General features: G+C 35.1%; 1 protein-coding gene across 1 annotated transcript; it reads left to right on the plus strand.

Annotated features, from left to right (window-relative positions):
• Window positions 1-5,158: 5,158 nt before the first annotated feature.
• LOC131027723 (G-type lectin S-receptor-like serine/threonine-protein kinase LECRK3) lies at window positions 5,159-8,110 on the plus strand. The gene has a single exon (XM_057957813.2). The coding sequence runs from the start codon at window positions 5,329-5,331 to the stop codon at window positions 7,687-7,689; it is 2,361 nt and encodes a 786-aa protein (XP_057813796.2). The 5' UTR covers window positions 5,159-5,328; the 3' UTR covers window positions 7,690-8,110.
• Window positions 8,111-18,907: the final 10,797 nt, after the last annotated feature.

Raw genomic sequence — 18,907 nt, forward strand, 5'->3', positions numbered from 1 at the left:
GTGGGAGGGAGAAGTAGTGATCAAGAGAATGTTCATAGAGGGGAGAGAAACAATAAGATAAAAGAAGAATAGAGAGTGATGCATGGATAAAGATGGAGATAAGAAGGGTAAGCAAGGTATAGAGTAAAAGAGGGTGGGAGAGACCTAGAGAAATTCAAGGTAGGGAGAGAGGTAATTATAGATCTTGGGGGAGAGAGGTAATTCTAGATCTTGGGGGAGAGAGGAAATAGTGAGATAGAAAGAGGGGAGGACAAATGAAGAGTGATATAGAGAGATCTACAGGTCTAGAGTTTGGGGGAGATAGAGTGAGATAGAGAGAGTGAGAGAATTATAATAGGATCATGTTGATTACTAAAATTTGACTATCAAATTATTTATATGATCTTCTAAAACCTAGAATCTACATTATAACTCCTGTAAATCTCAAAAAACTCTTAAAAATTCTTCAAATATATGCATGGAATATAGCTTAAAATATAAGAAAGAAAAAAGACATATTGAAATGGCACTTATAATTAAATATTATATTTCACGTTGAGAGAGAGAGAGAGAGAGAGAGAGAGAGAGAGAGAGAGAGAGAGAGAGAGAGAGAGAGAGAGAGAGAGAGAGAGAGAGAATTTTTCAATTTAAAACATTTGGCAAGCAAGAGATGGAGAGAGGAAGAATTAATCCAATCAAAATATTTGGCTAGCACCAAATTTTGTGCTCGCCAAATAGAGAAAGAGAATTTTCCAATGCAAAACATTTGGTAAGCAAGAGATGAAGAGAGAAGAAGAATTAATCCAATCAAAACATTTGGATATCACCAAATTTGGCGCTCGCCAAGGAGGTTTGGCATGACCAAACCTTAGGCTTGGAACATAAAACCTATTTGGGGAGTATCAAATATGGTGGGAACCCTATTTTCCACACATCAAATGACCCTTAAACAAAAAGAATAAAGTGGCAACTTTCTGGTTGCACATCTTGGTGCATATACCCATACAATATGTGGTTAAATGTGTCACTTCAATAAATGTTTAATGGTTTGTAAAATGAACAATGTGAAAATATGGTACCTCTAGGTTTAACATCTAGATAAGGTGGGAAATTATTGTCATGGCTAAGATAATAGTGATTATTTTTTAATGATGGGATGAAATTTACTCCATTTATCAAATAAGAAGTGTATTGATTATTGGAGTGCTTATTCCACCCTCACATGCCTATAGATATGATGCATAAATAACATTAGAAAGAGGTGAATAAAAAATATCCATATTTTGAGGTATAAACATATAAAGATGATTTCTCTAGCAAAATTTATATTACGAAAATTAGAATAAAATCAAAACATTAAGGTATATTTGTAAGAGTTGGTATAAAATACTCTATACCATGCAATATGTGGCTATAGAGGTAGCCACCCAAGATCTAGAAGCTTAAATTAGAGCACAAGAGATGATAGATATGAGAGACTCATTGCGCTCTATAAAAGGATGAAATAGCACAATATTTGTACTCACTCACAATAATTTTATCACACTTAGAAGGTAAAACTATAGGTAAAACTATAGTGGTTACTATTTCAAGGTGTGTGCCCTTGGTCTCCTTGTGTTGTGCAGTGTAATGCTTGGGTTTTTGACATGGCTTAACCACCTCCTATGGAGTCTATAAGTCTAGTGGTTGTATCGGGCATTAACAGGTTGATATTTTGGTGCAACAACAACCACACTTGTAACACGTAGTATCAGAGCTTGGTTATAGGTTCAAACCCCTTGCTTGCACTAGGGGGCATTGTTGCAAGATGTGAACTGTTGGTCTCCTTGTGTTGTGCAGTACAGCGGTCGGGTTTGCAACATGGCTTAACCACCTTGTGTGGATTCTATAAGTCTAGTGGTTATATCGAGCATTAATAGGTCGATCTTTTGGTGCAACGACATGTAACAACTACTTTGGTCTAAGGGTTGTGGTTTATCTTGGGTGAACAAAAAGTTGAATTATCTATGGATTATGAGAGATTTTATCATGAGAATAAATGTGGTGATGTTATGTACTTGGTTATAATGCATATTTTTGATAGCTTGTTGTTCCATGTTAATGAGTGCATTATACCGAGGTAGATATGGGATATGTACACAAAGAATTGGATGGTTCATTTAGTGAGCTTAGTGGTATGTAATTAGAATCCATTTCTACTAATTATTTTCCTACCATTGAAGATTATTTATGGGTTAGGTGAATCATTTATAATTTCTTATTTTAATTTTTTTAATGATAGATTAACTAGAGTATAATAAAATATTAGTTGTTTAAATGCATTTCCTAAGAATTAGGAATTAACAACATTGAAAACCAAAAGGAAAGCAAAGAAGAAATCCAAACCTAAGGAAAAACCTAATGAGTCTCCTACCTCTTCCAAAGATGATAAGTTCATAAGACTTGGAGAAACCCAAGCATGCATATTCTAAGAAACCTAAGAATGATGAACATAATTGTTATAAGAAATAATTAGAATAGATAAAGAAAGTCTGTAAGGAGCATTACATTTGATTTCCTTCATAGCCTTATAAATCACCTTCTTTTTATTCACAAGCATCATCATCCACACAATTAATGTTTATTAGGCATTTCCAATAGAGTTGATAAGATGAAATCTAGAGCACTTGTTGTGACTATAATTGATGAGTCAATAGGGCTAGGGCTTCCAATAATATGAAAGGTTACATAGATTTTTTTTTATTTGAGCCTTTGAGCATAACTAAGATCTTGATGTACAATAGTACCTACTTTCTTATTTGTGCAAAAAGATATATTGACATGGGTAATAGACATTTTAATGATTTTCTCTTTATGCCTAATATTGCACATAATTTATTCTTTCTATATATTAGATAACATATTGTGGTATAGGTAAAATTGTTGAGTTCACCCTAGATTCAATGTTCTTTTGTGATTTGTACACAAGATATATTATTATAATGGGTAAGGTTGATAAAGCTTCACACCTTTATATCTTTCACATTTTTATTCTACTCTTGATGGTGAAAAATATAAGGTTGACTCTCATATCTATCAAGTGTAAATAGTTCATCAAAGGCACACATTGGTCATTTGAACCTTACAGTTCTTTCAACTTGTGGTGAGGTTCCATCTTTTCCCACTTCAACATATTTTAGTGTTGACATGGATTCCAATAATTCAATTGAATATGATAATATTTCTCTTTTAGATTTAGCTTTTTTGGGATGCATATGTGGCGTGTATATTAAATTTATTTTGTCAATTTTTGTAAATTTGGAAGGCATATTTGAAGGGGTCTCTCTCCTCTTTGATGATAATTTCACAAAGTTGTTCATGACTTTCCACACATTCTTTATCTATCTTATTCTTTGGTTGGTGTAACACCTAATTTTTTTGAGGTATACTCTAGCATCAAAGTACTTAATCAATTTTTAGAGACACGCATCTTGAGGATTTTTCCCTCTCCCTTCTTCATAGAATTGGAGTTTCTTTAGCATCTACCATTGAAATTATTTATTCCCAATTAGATACTTTTTGTTTTTAATTTTTGGATTCTCTTTTGTCTTTCAGAGTGCTTTATTGTCTTTGGAAATACTTCATTATGAGCGAGGGCTATATAATCTAGTTTTTCTTCTCATGTGGGGATGATTTCTCTATTTTTTCCTTGTGATTGATGTAGTCCTTTGTGATATTGATGAGTCCTTCATTCATCACTCATTTTATGACTTGTACATGATTGTTTCTTCATTCTTCCTTTTGGAGAGGGGTTTTTTCGGGCATGTGGTTTTTCTCCTTTACTCCGTTCATGAGAGATATGTTGTAAATTGGTACCTAATATGACTTCATAGTTTAGATGTATCTTTGCATTCATGCATCATTTGCATTAGTTTGTTCCTCCCTAAGTTGGATTAAGGTGGTTGTTGCTGTGATTAAGGTATTTTACAGGTAACTAGTTTATTAATGGTTCCTATTAACATGTTAAGTTTACTTAGGTCCTAGAAATGTTTCTAGAAGTATTAGTTCTCAATTAGATGTTATATTATCTTTTGTAATTTAATTCTTGTGTCTTAGTTAGTTATGATAAGTTGTGTCATTCTATAAGATTAAGAAACATGTTATGATCTTTTCTAATCCCATTAATCATCCTTACTTATATAAGCAAAGCCTCTTGTACACTTTGTCTCATAGATCTTAATATCAAGCAAGCTCTTTTCTTGCCATATTTTTTTGTGGAAGGTTATGTTTTGTTTTGTAGGAGATCTTGGGGTATGAGCTAATCTTCATCTCCCATATTGACCATTTAAGAACCTTCAACCATACAATGACTCATTTTGTGGTCATCATTACTACCTAGAAGTCCAAAACCTACCTCAACCTCTCAAGTCACATGCAAAAACAAGTTGATTTTTTTGTGAGAATTAATATATAATTTACAAACTTAAAAACTAATTGCTAGTTTTTAGATTTGACCATGTAAACAATTTTTTCATCAATATTCAAATCAAACTCCACAAACTATCATCAAAATGAGTTGTCTGAAAAAAAGAATTGTAGTGGATAGTAGATCTAGATGACTAAATAGATGGGAAAAAGAAGTGATACAAGACTCAAGAGACACTAGAAAAAGAAAGGACACAAAGAAACATAAAAGAATTAAAAAAAATAAAAAAAATAAAATTAAAGAATAATTATAATTAACTAAATAATCTAATATTAAACTGGATAAATAAAAACTAAAACAAATAATAAAAATGCTATTTCACTACAAATTAAATAAACAAGAAAAATCTAACAATAAAAAATAGGAAGTTTATTATTAGACATTACTTATTATTAATTTAATTCGTCAAATCCATATATTAACAAAGTACCTATATATTATCATGCACTTTACTAAATTATCATGTAATATAGAAAAATGGATAATTTAATTTAAAAGGTGTTGATAATTTCGTGTATTTAAACTTAAAACGTGTTAAACTGCATGACTTTACTAAATTATCATGTGTGTTCTAGAATGAGATTTTTTTTTAAAACAAGATGACTTGAAAAGTCTGATCAGGTGGGGCAAGTGCTTTTTTTTTTTTTTTTAAATATTGATGAGAGGCTTCTTCTTTTCTCCCCTATCGATTCCTCGAAATTACCTCAGTTAGGCCAACGCGTGTAATTGAAACCTGCTCCAGCATTGACTGACTGCACTAAAAAATTAGTTTGATTAGTGTAGTGCGGAATCTGCTTGCGTGTTTGATAAGATATTTGGTATGGGTAATATGCTACAAAAGGAACAGCTTCCAGCAATTTGATTAGCTTCCTTTTCCTCCAGCTATGGCTGCTCCTACAATTCTTACTCTTATTGTTGTTATTATGATGTTCATCTGCGTATCGGCCCAGAAACCAAATATCATGCTTGGCTCAACTCTTAGTCCTCCTCAAAATTCCAAATGGGTTTCACCAAATGGACAGTTTGCCTTTGGATTCTATGAGCTAACCCCAACTCAGTATGTCTTAGGCGTTTGGTTCGACAAAATACCTAATAAAACTCTGGTCTGGACAGTAATGAAGGATCAGATGGACATTCCTGTTGAAAAGATGTCTACCCTGCAGCTCACCAACAATGGCCTGAGCTTGTATGATGCCCGGAAAAGTCTGAAATGGTCCCCTGCTCCCCAGGGAAAGATTGCCGCAGCTGCAATGCTCGACAATGGCAACTTTGTGCTGTTAAACGCCTCATTTGAGCCCATCTGGCAGAGCTTCGACCATCCTACCGATACCCTCTTGCCTGGTCAAGTGCTCAAGTGGAAATCTACCATGTATTCCAAGGCTTCATCCACAAACTTCTCATCAGGCCGATTCGAGCTCGCCTTGCAAGAAGACGCCAATTTGGTGCTTTACCCTGTGGATCGAGTGGGAGAGTCTCAAGGCGCTTACTGGGCTACTGCTGTATTCAATCAGGAAGTAAACTTAAATTTTGATTCGAGTGGGCTCTTGTATCTGGTAAATACCACCAACATCACGGTTTACAATGTCACAGCCGGTGGCTTAGGAAAGAGGGGGCTTCTCCGTAGAATGACGCTCGAGAGCGACGGAATCCTTGCACAGTATGTGTGGAACACCAGCAATGCTTCCAGTTCTTGGTCATCTGTATGGCAGGCAGTAAATGACTCATGTAAACAAGTCAAGGGTCAGTGTGGGCGCAACGGCATTTGTCATCTCAACAGCGAGAACAAGCCCGACTGCAGTTGTCCTCCTCAATTCAGTTATATCGACAGCCAAGACCATTTTAAGGGATGCGTGCGAAGCTCATCGCCAGGGCAGAGCTGCAGCGCAAGTAGCACCATGTCGACGCTTGACAACACGGACTGGGCCGGCGGCAAAGACTACTCAGTTTTGCAGGATCTTACAGAAAATCAATGTCAGGAGGCCTGCAGAAATGATTGCTTCTGCGTCGTCGTCACACATAGCGGCTCGGTTTGTCGGAAGAAAAGAATGCCTCTGCTCGACGGGCGTCAAGGTGATGACATAACAAGTGTAGCTTTTGTCAAAGGATCTGAAGACGTCAACACGCCGTCTCCTTTCTCCCCTCCTCTTTCAGAACAAAGAAGGGTAAGGGAGAAAAAGTCCCTTGTAGCCATTGGCATAAGTCTCCTGGCTTGCTCTTCAGCTCTTATTGTGGCTGCCTTCCTCGTGTGTTTGTGTGGGAGCAAGCTCCACAAGATTAGAAAGGTTAAAGAGCAGCCCATTGTTGTGGAGGGTTTGAAGGCTTTTTGTTATAAGGAAATAGAGACTGCTACAGGTGGTTTTAGAGAAGAATTAGGAAGGGGTGCTTTCGGTAAAGTTTACAAGGGGAGCTTACAGGATGGGAGAGCAATTGCAGTAAAAGCTCTTGCTGATAAATCAGTGCAAGAACAACATGGGGAGCGGGAGTTCAGAACAGAGATGACCGCGATTGGTTCAAGCTATCATAAAAATCTGGTTCAATTGTACGGTTTCTGTGATGAGGGCACTCACCGGCTTCTGGTGTACGAGTACATGAGCCATGGATCTTTGGACACCGTTCTATTTGGAGATAGCGGGTTTCTTGATTGGAGGGTGCGTGGTCAGATTGCAATGGGCACAGCTAGAGGGCTTCTCTATTTGCACGAAGAGTGTAGGACCCAGATCCTGCATTGTGACATAAAGCCCCAAAACATTCTGCTGGACCAAAACTACAATCCTAAAATATCTGATTTTGGTTTGGCAAAATTGTTGAGGGCAGAACAGACTCGGACAATCACTGGAACTCGGGGCACAAAGGGTTACATTGCGCCTGAATGGATTAATAATATGCCAATTAGTGCAAAAGTAGATGTTTACAGCTTTGGAGTGATGCTGCTCGAAATTATTTGTTGCAGGAAAACCATGGACTTTAATGCCCCGGAAAAAGAAATCTTTTTGAGCGAGTGGGTGTATGAATGCTTGAAGCGCGGTGAACTTGCTAAGCTGGTGGAGCAGCAGCAAGTAGAAGGCGAAGGTACGAGAATAGAGTCGAGGCAGTTGGAGAGAATGGTATTGGTGGGTCTGTGGTGCATTCAAGAAGATCCAGCTCTCAGGCCATCCATGAAAAAGGTAGTTCAGATGATGGATGGAACAGTTGAGATTGCAGTGCCCCCGCCTCCAGGATCTTTTGTTGGTTCATTGTGCTTGTAAAATATAAAAGTCACTGCTTTTAGTGCGTTATCAATATTCCCCTACAATAATGCCAGTGCCTCACCATTCTATTTGTCATCTTAGACCAATAGTCAATTAATGTTATCTTGCCTCTAGATAGGAAGGGCAGTGGCTTTAGTAGTATATCTAAGTACCATTTCTTAATTAGTGTCATGTTTTGCTCTGGTTAGGAGCCCCCTTCTATAAATCACTGGCCTAACGGCAATATGGTAATAAAGTTGTGTATTGTCTTCTTACAGAGATCTTGGAGGTGTGGTTATTTACAGAGATTGCAAATGGTTTGTTTGAACTTTAAAATGGTAAAATCTATCTATCGTACAAGGACAATGGCCTCAATTTGTCTTGGTCGAAATTGCGAAGACATGGCCTTTTCATCCTTCATGTCTTGGGCCCTTTTTTATTACTGATTTTTATGGCAAATTGAATTAAGGTTGCTCACATCAGCTAACTCTTATTTGTTATTTATTAGTAAATTATTTTTAAGTATTGGTTTACATTTGGGATATTATTTTTTAATTTTTCTATTGGTCTTAAATATTTTTTTTAGTTACACATTTGTAAGAATGATATCGATTGGGATTCAATTTGAAAAATTTGTAAATTTATATAAATCTATATCTATTTCAATAACCTTGTTTTGAGATTGCCTTTTTGTCATTCATATGTGTTGAAGCTTTCAAAATCTTAATTTTTTTAAAATTTGGACGTCTTTGCTGCATTTTGTTCTTGTTTCTTTTTGTTGTTGTTATTGAATTTCCCAAGTGTTTTGAAAGTTAAGGAGTTCACAAACTCCCTTAAGCCTTAATAGAAATAAATGTAAAAGTGTGAAAGCTTGAATTGTTAGAAAATTCACAAGTTTTCAAACTTGTCTAAAGGATTAAAGTTTAAAATTTTGACAAATTTGTAAGTGTGTTAACTCATTGAAAATGCAACAAAGAGAGAAAGTTAAGATAAAAGTGGCTAAAGAAGGAATAAGTTCACTATTTTAGCAAACTGATTAATTCAAAAACTCCCTAAAATCTAGACAAGTCAAAGGAAAGAATCTATGATGTTGTCAAATTGACAAGTTCATGAAATCATCAAACCTTTGGTTCAATTTGAGATAAGCGTAAATATCAACCAGGTTTGTGAGTTCTTCAAAGTGCCAAAATTTTGGCAAGAATACTAAAAATGTTTAAGGAAAAGGGAATGGATTTGTGGGGTTGACAAGTTCACATATTTGTTAAATCACTAAAAGTGTGACAAGGTTTAAGAGACGCCCAAATCTCTAATTTTAGTGTCATAAACTGTATCCCTTCACAATTTCACACTCTGTATGAGCTCCTACTTTACTGTGCTTTCTCTTAGATCATTTCAAGCATATTCTTGCCTTATCTCACTCTATAATTTAATTGATAAACCCATAACTTAATTGTCTTCATATGCTAATTTTGAGGTTCGATCCTATGTTGTAGATCCTCATACATTGCCACCCCTTTTGCCAGTTCCTTTTTAAGTGGACTAGGGCACCTAGTGCCCTAGTCCCTTTAAAAGGAATCCAAACTCAAGCATATATGAGTGTTTTCCCCTATCATTCGTAATTAGTTCTCAATATGTTCATTTGATTGTTGGTTGTCAGTGTACATTTAAGGTCTAACAAGGTAAATGAATTCAATTGATCAAGCATTATCAAGAAAGCACTTCCAATTTGAGGTATCAACAAATTAAGCAACAAAGTACAACATGTTGCAAATATGAGTTAGTGTTGTCATTGATGTGAAACTTGTTGTCATTGATGATTTTAGTTTGGGTGGTTGATGAGTTATGTTCTAGAGTAATGTAGTACTAGAGGATCAGTTACGAGGTCATGCAAATGTGTGAAGATTGATTGTGGTTACTTTAGATGTCTACCTTATGAATTTTTTGGATCTTTAAAGATGATTTTAGTGGTCCACATTGGTATATAGCTAATTGTCACTATTTTGGTGAATAGTTTGTCATACTGTGTTCACAATTTTGGTCAACATTGTGGTGCATTGCTTCATCTTTCTTTTGGTTGTAGTATAATATCAAAGGATGCAAATGCTTGACATGCATGTCTCAATTTATACATTCTCATTTTATCTATAGTTGGAGTTGTGATGGTCTGAGTATCAATTGTGTAGTGACAAAGTGCTAGTTTACAAGAACGTGTTGCATTCCTCCACCTTTAGTTTTTTTGGCAATACGGTTCAATTATTTAGCTATGTTGGTGTCAAGTTATTGTATGTTATGCGTCCACAAGAATTTTGGTGGTCTACATCATGTTTTCAATAAGGTTGGTTGATGTGCTTTAACGACTCTGTCCTTTGGAGCCAACCTGTGCAATTTTGGTTTCTACGATAGCATGTGAAATGTTAGGCTTTGGTATAGGATGGATAGGAAGGAGTGTTGATATTTTTAAATTCTGCACATGTTTAATTTTACCTTCTATATTGCTTTGGAGATTGTTTTTGGGAAAATACTTTTAGAGGATGGAAAAAGAGTGGTGTAAGTGAAATGCTAAGTTTTGTATGGCGTATCTTGTAAGAGAAAAGGTTTGGAAGTGCACTTAAGTAGAGATGAAGGTAGTTATGGATGTTTAATAATAGTGAACTATAATCAACATATCAAAGGATTAGTTTCTTTGTAGTTCAATCATCTTGATTCATTGTGTTTAGAACAATTGAATTTTTCCTTGAAGAAGTGATCTTTAATATTTGCAAGTCCCTTGTATCTTTCCTCGGGGTTATGCACCTTAATCTTGCAAGTCCAAATTAGGAGTAGTGAGATTTCTTTGACTTGAGCTTAAAACTTTGGAACTTGTTTTCATATAGATGGATAGTTTTCATTGTGGCTTTTCCATCATTGGGTTTTCCATGTGAAAATCTTGGTCTTCATGTGTGAATGTTCTTGTATTTTTTCCTCTTTACTTCTATACATGTGGTAATTGGAATGAATGGTAAATTGGTTAAGTTTTAGTATATGTTGATTCACCTCCTCCGCTACCCCCCTACTCTCAACATCTAGAAGTGTTTAACACAACATTCAATGTTCAAGTATGATTTCATGGTTTGTTATTGAAGTCTATCAAGTTATGGAATTAAAAATTGCAAGGCTTATCTAAAGAGCATTGCATCACCACCTTTATGTGAAACTCCATGAGAGAGGTTCATACATAAGGTATAATCATTTCATTTCTATATTTTCATTATTATTTATCCTATATCCTCCCAAGGAAAGATCACATTTTCATCAATAATAGTTGTTGTAGATGTGGGAACACCATCCTAATCAAATACACATGCTTGCATAGGAATGATGTAATTTTTTTTCTATAGTGGTTAAATGATGAATATGCAGCCTTGAAGATCTCTAAAAATGCTTCATGATGAATACTTCATGGATGCAAGAATCATAGGAATGTTAACTTATGATGCTTAGATAAAATTAGGTTCATAAAATATTTTTATGTAGGGAGTTCTAGGTAATATATTGATTAGGTCGATCTCCAATGGTCATGTAGAGCCTTGAAGATCAAATCTTACAGTTGAGATAAAGCTCTAACCCCATTTCAAATTGGGGCCTGATTAAGCAAGAACATGGAGTTTTTGAGTTGACATTGTCCAAACCATGGTCCTAGCTTAAATAAGACCAAAACAAAGGGTATCCCATGGTAGGACTCACAAAAGGTTGTTCTGTTGAAATCAAGGAACAATGAGAGGGGATAGTGAATCAATGTTCTATGAGTTATCTGATTTTATAATTCAACTTTAAGCCACCGAAAGCATAAGCACAAAAATGAAATGTGAAAACTTAAAATAACCAACCACAAAATCATAACACCAAGATATTTACGTGGAAACCCAAATCGAAAAAACCACGGTGGGATTTGAACCCATAATATCTTTCCACTATGGCTAGTAGAAAAATAATATTACATGAGGGAGAATGCACAGTCATTCAGGCACACTACCTAGAGCTCACTGCTCAATTAAAATAAGGGCTACAACCCCAAAAGGCTCACTACCTTACTGATCAATTACAAAGATGGATTACAATGAACAAACTCCAAAATAACATCTACAATGCCTGGATGAGTTTTGGTTAAGTGCCAAATACTCTAATTGTACACCTTTGTTGTTCTACTCTATTCATTGTCTTAGTCATCTATCAGATCAAGAATGCGTAGGTGAAACTGCACAAAAATGGATTCTCAATTACCACTCGGTCTCATATCAATCATACCACACTCCAAAAAGGTCTTCTACACTAGTCTTATATATCTGCAATCATAAGTTAGATCATTCACCAAGCCGGCTTGCTAATGTAAGATGTAGTCATACGTCGGCTTGACCGGATCACCAAAGATAAATGTAGATCACCAAAATGATGATAAAATGATGTCTCTATGTTGTCCCAACCATCCTATAGATGATTCACAACACCACAATCATCGAAAAGCTTCCAGACTAAAGCTGCTTTGTTCAACCTAAAATACCGGTTAACTGGCTACTGGTTGATGTCCACTTTCGGATATCAAGATTCATGATTATCGGATGGGAATCTTATTATTATTTTCCATCAGTGAAAACACTAAACCATTAATCAAGCATCAGTAGATACCATATTAGTGTCAATTGCCAACATGTTCATGGCCTCAAATATGGAGAATTAGCACAAATGGACCCAAAAAGATGACAAGGATAGGACACACTAAAGGAAGGGCATGAGCATGAGGTATAAATTGGCCCAGTGATAATTTACGATGCTACACTTCCTTTAAGAAATTTTATATATTTTTTTATCTATTTCATCTCATAAAAGCCTAAACGCCACAAGAGTTTCTTATACCATTAACAAAACTTGTATACACTTTTCTTGTGCTATCAAACTAATCCATCTCTAATAGATCTTCAAGAGAATACAATTATAATAATAGTAGATGTGATCCTATGTCAACTTGGCCAACACCTTCATCTCTTTACATATAAAGAGTGTCATACTTTTAGAGAATCTCAAGGACATCTATTGGAATAACCAATAGAAGTAATATTCTACTAATGATTAACAAAATTACGAAGATCTCAAATATTAGGGGAAACTTTATTGGCCTAAACTTATGTCTCCATGAATAAATTAAAGCCACTCATGATTTCAAGTGAGTAGAAATTTGAAATCTACAACAAAGTTAGCAAATATGGTAGAATTCTTATATTTCCAAATGTTAAAAAGCATCTTTGACTAGAAATAACATCATAGTTGAAATTATCTTGATGGGAAACTTAGGCCATCAACCAAAACAATTATGTCAATTAAACAACTCTATTATTATAGGCTAGAAAAACTCATGAGTCTATATTGCTAGGTCATTTGTATACAAGTATATAACCAAAATAAATAGAATAAAAAATTAAGTTATTCACAAAATAGGCATCTTGATTATCAACAACAAGACATATTAGACATTTTTAAAAGGCCTTCATAAAGAAAACACTAGAAAAAATATGATCAACCAAGTGGACTCCACAATCATTTTCAAAATCATTTGAAAGAATTCATCCCATATAAAATATGAAAACCAAAGAGACCATCCAAATTTTAGTTTTTGGAGCATACAAAAATACAATGAAAGACTATCTATATTTATTTATGGAGGTATACTTATGGAATGGAGTATCAATATACCACATTAAGTCCTTCCACCAAGGCTTAGTAGAATTCATAAAAAATTGTACAAGAGAATTGTGAAGGTACGACCTACACTACTATTTGGATGGTTTCTTTATCTACAAGTTCAAATGGAACTTAACCATGGCTTGCTACAAAGAGAGCTAGATAAAATTGATCTTAGAGTATAAATTTTGGAGATTCCAAACACTCTTAAAAAAATGAAGGGAGTGCATGGAATAAATATTTACCAATGACTTAACCTAGAAAATAATGGTGGGAGAGCACCATAATAATTGTTGGTTGATAGATAACCTAGTATAAAATGATCTCTACTCTAATGAGCCACAAGTTAATGACTTTCCAAGCCTTCTGTAATATAAAAAAATTAAAAGTGCCAATAATTTTAAAAGAAACATGTAAGATCACAAAAAAATGGAAACCAAATCCATTCCCATATATTTATTTCATATAAATAGAGGCTAAGCTCATCCTTGAACATTCTCCCTTATCAAGAATCAAATATGATACAATCAAATAACAAAAACATTCAAATTTTCATTACAATTACAAAATCCAACCATCTATGGAAAATCTATTTAGTGCATAGCATAATTCCTTATTCATTCACATCAATAAGCCCTAAACCTATAGAATTTGTAACAAGGAAATTGATATCCCACATAGTCTCTTAAAAGGCATTATATATAATTTGATTTAAACAAAATTATGAAAATTATAAATTAATCTTCCATATAATTGATGTAGATTCTTTCATTGAACATATCAAGGAGAGGGACCAATAGTTTAGCGAGCTAATTTTGTCAACATGTAGTCATTACATGGAATATCATAAGACCACCATTTTTTTTTAGAAATACGTAAAATTGGCACTTATCTATCTACAACTGAATTTTGAAGTTGTGACTTGTCATGCAACTCATCAAAATAGCATGTCTAGTATAGAGTGTCCAAAAGGTGACATTTTAAACTATTCAACCAATGCCGAATCTAAAACTTCCTATTAGTTGAATTAAAAAGTATCAATTGTTATTAGTAGAATATTATATTTTTATGTAAAATATAACTCGTGCAACCTAAATGGACCAAATACCTATTAGTAACCATAAATGGATTGAATACATAGGCATGAATTTCTACATCCTTCAGTTCAGATGGAACTGGTTGTCCCATAGCCTTCAAACAGTCTACCTTATTTCTCAACATGGTGTCCAATCGAGGGGCAATCAAATTTCAAAGTTCACCAACTGTCCTCAAAAGTCTATCCTTATTCGTACAAAGGCTCGAGATATGATTAGTTAGAGCCAATGCCTGTCCTTCTACATTGCTGGTAAGGGATACAATAGGATCAAAAGACTATGAAATACCAACAAGTTTACCCTGGCAAACACTTATATGCTTATCTATGTCTACTGTGAACTTTGGCAAAATTAGACAAGACTTATATATTTGACCGCTTTCAAATAATGGTTTTGAAATAATCTGCAGACCCTTTATTCAATCTTAATCTATCATCTTCTATCATTTTCCAGAATGGTTGCATCCTTACCTCCTTAAATCTATCTAATAAACACTTAGTAGTGGACTTCTCTAAAGAATCAAAATTTGTATTTACATTATTAATAAATAGAAGTAATTTATTGGAGGGGCTAGAGTTAGGTTCAAGTTTCACACCTAGAGCCTTATTATGTAAAACATCAATCATTATCAAAATAAGCTTTTTGTCCTCATTTTCAAACTTGACTAGATCCTAACTGGCCTGAGCTTGAACAGTTGTTGCAAGCATCAGCTTCTCTGTCAGAGACATTTGTCCAAGATCTAAAGGACCATCAAGATTAATAGAGATTTAGGGTAGGGTCCTTGTGACTAAAGGAGTGTCAATTGTCAGATCAAAAACTCCCTTCCCTTTATCTACCTCTGCATCCTTCACCTCTGTCTTCTCGGGCCCCTTCAACTCAACATCATCCCCTTTATCCACTGCACTGGTGTTACCACTTGGTGCAATATCATCCTTTGGAACCTTAGGGACTTATTTAGTACTCTCAACCACTGAAGGATTAGCACTAAACTCAACATCAAGTGTTGCATTGCCTTGGTCTTCTGGATGCTCCCTGATTTAAGTTTTATCCTTTAGATCATCTTCCTTAACTTCCAGATGGGAATTCTGAACTACATCACTATACAGAGGATTGTTCTTTATGATTCTTCTCCAGATATCCTTAGTCTCCTTCCTCACCTCTTCAACCCTTGTAATCATCAACCCATTCACCCTATTTCTACTTCTGAATTCTTTCTTATTAGCTTCAGGCTCAAAGAGCCTTTTGGCTTCATCTTGGGAGACACATGTGCAAAAATTAATCAACTCTCTTTATTTTATATCTTTATCAATTTTGCTGGTAGTCAGTATCCTTGCATCAATAATATTGTATAAATCTTTAGGGATGCTGCACTCCAACTCAATCAATGTTTTGCTAAAGTTATGAAAATACAAAACAACAACTTCTTCAACTGATCATTCTCATAGGTAATCCTGAAGCACTCATCTGCTCTTTCCTTCAATGACTGAGTCAAATTCTCTTCATTCTTCTTCCAGTCCTCAATCTCCTTAGTAAACCTCATCGCAATGGATTGCATCTCATTCTTCAATGCAACATTCTATCTCTCAAGCTTATCAACTTTGTCTTGATTCCCCATGCATTGATATTCTTTCTCCTTCAGCTTGTCCATCAGTTCTTTACTCTTGTCTCTTGTAGAATTTCATTTGATCCTTCAAGTCATTAATGAAGTCTTCAACTGCATTCAGGTTTCTCTTCAACTTGGTACTGATCTCATTTCTTGCGGCATCAAGATCCTCAAGTGCCACACTAAGCTATCTCTAAAAATCGGAATCCATTTATTCAATATCCCAGACCTTCCTCAAGTGGTTAGGCTTCCTCAGAGGAACTAGGCTCTGATACCAATTGTTGGAATCAAGGAACATTGAGAGGGGGGGAATCAGTGTTCTACCAGTTATCTGATTTTTTAATTTAACTTTAAGCCACCGCAAGCATAAGCATAAAAATGAAATGCAGAAACTTAAAATAATTAACCACAAAATCATAACACCAAGATTTTTACGTGGAAACCCAAATGGGAAAAACCACGGTGGGAATTGAACCCACAATATTATTCCACTATGGCCAGTAGCAAAACAATATTACATGAGGGTGAATGTAAAGGCATTCAAGCACACTGCCTAGCTCTCACTGCTCAATTACATTAAGGGCTACAACCCCAGAAGTCTCACTTCCTTATTGATCAATTAAAAAGATGGATTACAATGAATGAAATCCAAAATAGCATCTATAATGCCTAGATGAGTTCTGGTTAAGTGCTAAATACTTTGATTGCATCACCTTTGTTGTTCTACTATGTTCACTATCTCAGTCATATATCGGATCAAGAATGTGCACCTAAAACTGCACCAAAAATAGATTCTTGATCATCACTCGGTCGCATATCAATCATACCATACTCCAAAAAATTCTTCTACACCGGTCTTATATATCCACAATCACAAAATAAATCATTCACCAAGTCAACCTACTAACGTATAGTCATAAAAAGGCTTGACCAGATCACCAAAGATAAATGTGTATCACCAAAATGATGTCTCTATGTCGACCCAATCATCCTATACATGATTTACAACACCACAATCATTGAAAAGCCTTTAGACCAAAACTACTCTATTCAACCTAAAACACCAGTTAACTGGCTACCAGTTGACGTTCATTTCTGGATATCAAGATCCGTGATTACCAGATGGGAACCTCATGAATATTTTTCATCAATGACAACCCTAAATGATTAATCAAGCATCAATAGCCACTAGATGAGTGTCAATTGCCAACATGTTCATGGCCTAAAATATGGAGAATTAGCACAAATGGACCCAAAAAGATGATGAGGATAGGACACACTAAAGTAGGGGCATGAAAATGAGGTGTAAATTGGCCTGGTGACAATTTACGATGCTACACTTCCTTTAAGAAATTTAATATATATTTTATCTATTTCATCTCATAAAAGCCTAAAGCCCACAAGAGTTACTTATACCATTAAAAAAACTTGCATACTCTTTTCTTATGGTATGAAACTAACCTATCTCTAATAGAGCCTAAAGAGAATACAATTATAATATTATTAGATGTGCTCCTATGTCATGTTGGCCAACACCTTGAGGTCTCTAAGGATAAATAGTGTCATACTTTTAGAGAATCTCAAGGCCATCTATTGGAATAACCAATAGCAGTTGATGCTCTGCAAAAAGGATTAGAAAATCTGTTTGATGGCAACACACACAAGAGCACAAGAAACAAACGTTAGTGTTAGCAACAAAAGATTATCCTAAACAGGCATATCAAGAGAGATATTAAGCATGAAATAGAAAGCATATAAACATAGAATGAAATAGCTAATCAAGATGCTCATAGTTGCTCCTCCCTTGTTCCTCTCCTCTCCAAGTCCCAAATGAGTGTAGCTCTCAGCTTTTAGCACTAGCCATGGATGCCATATGGAGATTCAAGATGGTTGAATATGATAAGCAAATACTATGCAAGAGTAGATAGTGATGCTATGAAAAAGCTCTATGCTAATGCCAGTATAACAACAATACTCTAAAATGCTTCTCCTTTTGCTTGAGGAGAAGGGTTCTATTTATAGAAGAAATAGGGAAATGAAGGGTTAAGATTGAGCAATCTTAACAAGGGTTAGGATTGAAAGTTGGGGATCCATGTGCACAATTGGCACCAATAAAATGGTGACAAGTTTCAACATAGGATTGGGTTGAGAGAAGAGGTTGGAGGCATTAAAGGCCTGAGAAGACCTCATGGTTATCTAGAAGGCAAGGGTCAAGTCTAAATTAAGATTACCCACTGGATTAAGAGTTAATCCAAGGATAAACCTTTGTGCAAATGTTTAAGAGATAATCATGGTCAAAGCATTAATGGCCTGATGAGACCTTTGGGTTGGGTAGAGGTTGAGTCAAAACAAATGTTTTAACCATGTGGGAGGGTTTGAGGTAACCATTAATGGTTATTGGAGACTTTGGGGATTAAGTGGTTGAAGGTTGAAAGCCTTCAATGGTTATCAAAGACTTTGAGCCATTTAGTGGTTGAAGGTTGGAAGCTTTCAAAGGTTATCCAAGACTTTGAGGGTTAATTTGTTGAACACACAAAGCATTAATTGCTTTTCAAAGACTTTGGAGTCTTTGAGAAGTGACTCCAATTTGCTTAGGAATGTGACAATATTTAAGGGATGAATTTAGGCTAATTAGGAAGGGTTTAGAAGAATTTAGAAGGGGTTTAGGCATACAAGTGGATTTTGTAGGAAAATGCAAGTGGGAGAAATTTTGGTATTTTCAATTAAAATAAAATCATTTATTTCAATTAAATGGTGTAATTTGCATTTGGATAAATATTCAAATAAATATTAATTTATTTAAATGAGAAAATGAAGATAAAGCATT

This window comes from Cryptomeria japonica, chromosome 1, assembly GCF_030272615.1.
Source record: "Cryptomeria japonica chromosome 1, Sugi_1.0, whole genome shotgun sequence".
In the NCBI taxonomy this organism is placed as follows: Eukaryota; Viridiplantae; Streptophyta; class Pinopsida; order Cupressales; family Cupressaceae; genus Cryptomeria; species Cryptomeria japonica.

What these genes read in the sequence shown, in the direction of transcription:
- LOC131027723 (XM_057957813.2), top strand. Translation starts at nt 5,329, where the DNA reads ATGGCTGCTCCTACAATTCTTACTCTTATTGTTGTTATTATGATGTTC.